General features: G+C 40.6%; 1 protein-coding gene across 1 annotated transcript in view; it reads right to left on the bottom strand.

Moving 5' to 3' along the window:
* Positions 1 to 2,448, bottom strand: part of LOC143032871 (uncharacterized) — a 2,968-nt gene extending 520 nt beyond the window's left edge. Inside the window, exons 1-2 of the mRNA XM_076198060.1 lie at positions 1,786 to 2,448; positions 1 to 318 (exon numbers count right to left, since the gene is read on the bottom strand). The exon at positions 1 to 318 is cut by the window's left edge and continues 520 nt beyond it. Coding sequence (XP_076054175.1) covers positions 1 to 318; positions 1,786 to 2,232 — 765 coding nt within the window. The 5' untranslated portion in view covers positions 2,233 to 2,448. The remainder of the gene's footprint in view (positions 319 to 1,785) is intronic.
* Positions 2,449 to 2,500: the final 52 nt, after the last annotated feature.

The raw sequence follows: 2,500 nt of genomic DNA, 5'->3' as shown, positions 1-2,500 counted from the left end.
GAGAAAAATTATATCCTGAACTAACTTCTGAGCGTAAATCTGATTTTCACTATTCATTTCTTTAAGATTATTTGCAACCACAGTTCCGAAAGCAGAAAACACATTTTCTGTTTGAGACAATGATTTAAGTTCGTCATAAGCCTTTTGCATTAGTTGAGTTTCATCAATAATCGTTTTGCGTGGCTTTTTTGCTGGTCGTGCATGAGAAGGTCCTGGCGCATGCGGGTCTGACACCACATGTTGACCAGGTGGGATGTCAGCAGTTCCAGGTGTTACCTCGGAAGCATCAGCAGCAGCCAACAGTGGGTCATTAAAGATCTAGAATATAAGAAACTGTGTTACTTATGGTTATGTCATTGAATTACGTAATTAGGCAGTTATAGATCGAATTTTTTATAGGAAAACATTACCAGTACCATTCTCCTTATTTTTTTTTTCTTTTTCTTTTTTTCTTTTTTTCTTTTACGTTTGACAGATCCCTACAACCCCAGATGAGTGGATGCGTGTGGCACATGGCTTCAAAACACGGTGGAATTTCCCGAACTGCGTCGGAGCCATTGATGGGAAGCATATCTTGATAAGACCTCCGCCTGACAGTGGCTCCTATTTCTATAATTACAAAGGCAGCCATAGTATAGTTCTCATGGCTATTTGTGATGCTAATTGTGAATTTTTATATGTTGATATTGGCTGCAATGGGCGAGTGTCGGACGGTGGTGTGTGGGATAATACACTTATCAGTAGCCGTATTGTCACAGATACAGCAGGTCTCCCTAGCGATGCAAAACCTCAAGGAAGTGACAGAATGCTACCATACGTATTTGTGGCAGATGACGCTTTCCCCTTGCAACGCCACATTTTGAAACCGTTCTCTCACCAGACCCAAAGTAATGAGGAACGCATTTTTTCTTATCGCCTATCTAGGGCTAGACGTACAGCAGAGAACTCCTTTGGGATTTTAGCTAATAGATTTAGAATCTTTCTGTCACCCATAATCCTATCTCCAAACAAGGTTGAGGTGGTAGTATTAGCATGTACTGCCTTACATAACTTTCTTAGACGTGATCATGTCACGCAATATACGCCTGAGGGGTCTTTGGATTGTGAGGATGTTGCAAGATGTACAATCCTCCCTGGTACATGGCGTGAAACTCCGGACTTGTTGCAGCTACAAAGAAAACGACGGAACACAAGTAGAGAAGCTCAAAGTGTACGCCATGACTTTATGGAATATTTCAATAATGAAGGTGCAGTGTCATGGCAGTACAAAGCTGTGCAAAATCATTCCACCACTTAGATATTTTCCTTTCTTCATTATCACACTTATGACTACATATACTGAAATGGCAAATCCTCTTCACAACATGTATAGGCTATAGTAGTATAGTACATGTATGAACTTCTATGCAATATTTTGTTACAAACTGATTATTTCTATAACTAATTTTGTTTTGCAATAAAAACACAGATAATGTTATCTGAAGGTGTCATTTATATATTATTTTGTGTAAAATAAAATGTATAGTTCCATTAAATAACAGATGCAGTTATGTATTATGAATAACCTTTATTGATTCAATTTTCACTAACTTCTTAAACACAATGGGTATTGCTCGTATCAGCCATACTACTGAACTTCTCCAAGTTATCTATTAATAAAATCAAAGTCAGGTTAATTGCAATAAAAATTATTAACCATGCAGTTCACTATTCACGAGAGAGAGAGAGAGAGAGAGAGAGAGAGAGAGAGAGAGAGAGAGAGAGAGAGAGAAAACTTAGTCTTACCTCATAATCAGATGTTTCTCCGGAAGACGTATCCTCACCATTCCCAGTGTTTTGGCTTGTGTCCAAGTTTGACGATGAAGGTCTTGGATTTTCACTGTCATGGAGGAAAATCAGGTCATAGAAGCACCACAATTTAGGTACATAGATATCATCACTCCCAGCTCCTGACTTCTGTGAATTCTTTACTTTCTTGCATTCACGCCGATATTGGTTACGCAGCGTGTCTATTTTCTTTTTTATGTCATCCGTCGTAACGGAAGTACCATGCTCTCTCATCTCCGCGGCAATAGCCTTCACTGCTGTTATGCGTTTGTCTCTGTTCTTATAGCATTTCAGCTTCACATTCCATAAACATGGATTCTTACGATAAAGGTCAATCAAAGTACTAGTAAGTGCTTTAGACCAATAAATTGTTGGTGGCTCACTAGAGTTATCCTGGGCTGCCATCGTTAAATGTTCACTGTGCTACTATGCCGTGAAATGTGGGATGAAGGCCCGCTGTGGGTTCACGATATTATCTTGCGTCTGGCAGGGTAGAAACTCCAGCTACCGGGCACCAGCTCAGTGATTTCGCTCGGCGGCCTTTCGGGCAATTTGATCGTTTGCCCGTCAAATATGCCCGTTAACGGGCAAGCCCGCCAATCAGGCCCGCTCGTGTAGACAGGCATTTAGAGAGCCTAAATCTGCTGCAGCCCATCGCCATTCGCCCTTTTGT

This window comes from Oratosquilla oratoria, chromosome 14 (assembly GCF_046742065.1).
Source record: "Oratosquilla oratoria isolate Oo_2021 chromosome 14, ASM4674206v1, whole genome shotgun sequence".
NCBI classification, from domain to species: Eukaryota; Metazoa; Arthropoda; class Malacostraca; order Stomatopoda; family Squillidae; genus Oratosquilla; species Oratosquilla oratoria.
The sequence above is the reverse complement of the archived record's forward strand: the minus strand, read 5'-3'. Positions and strand labels throughout refer to the sequence as shown.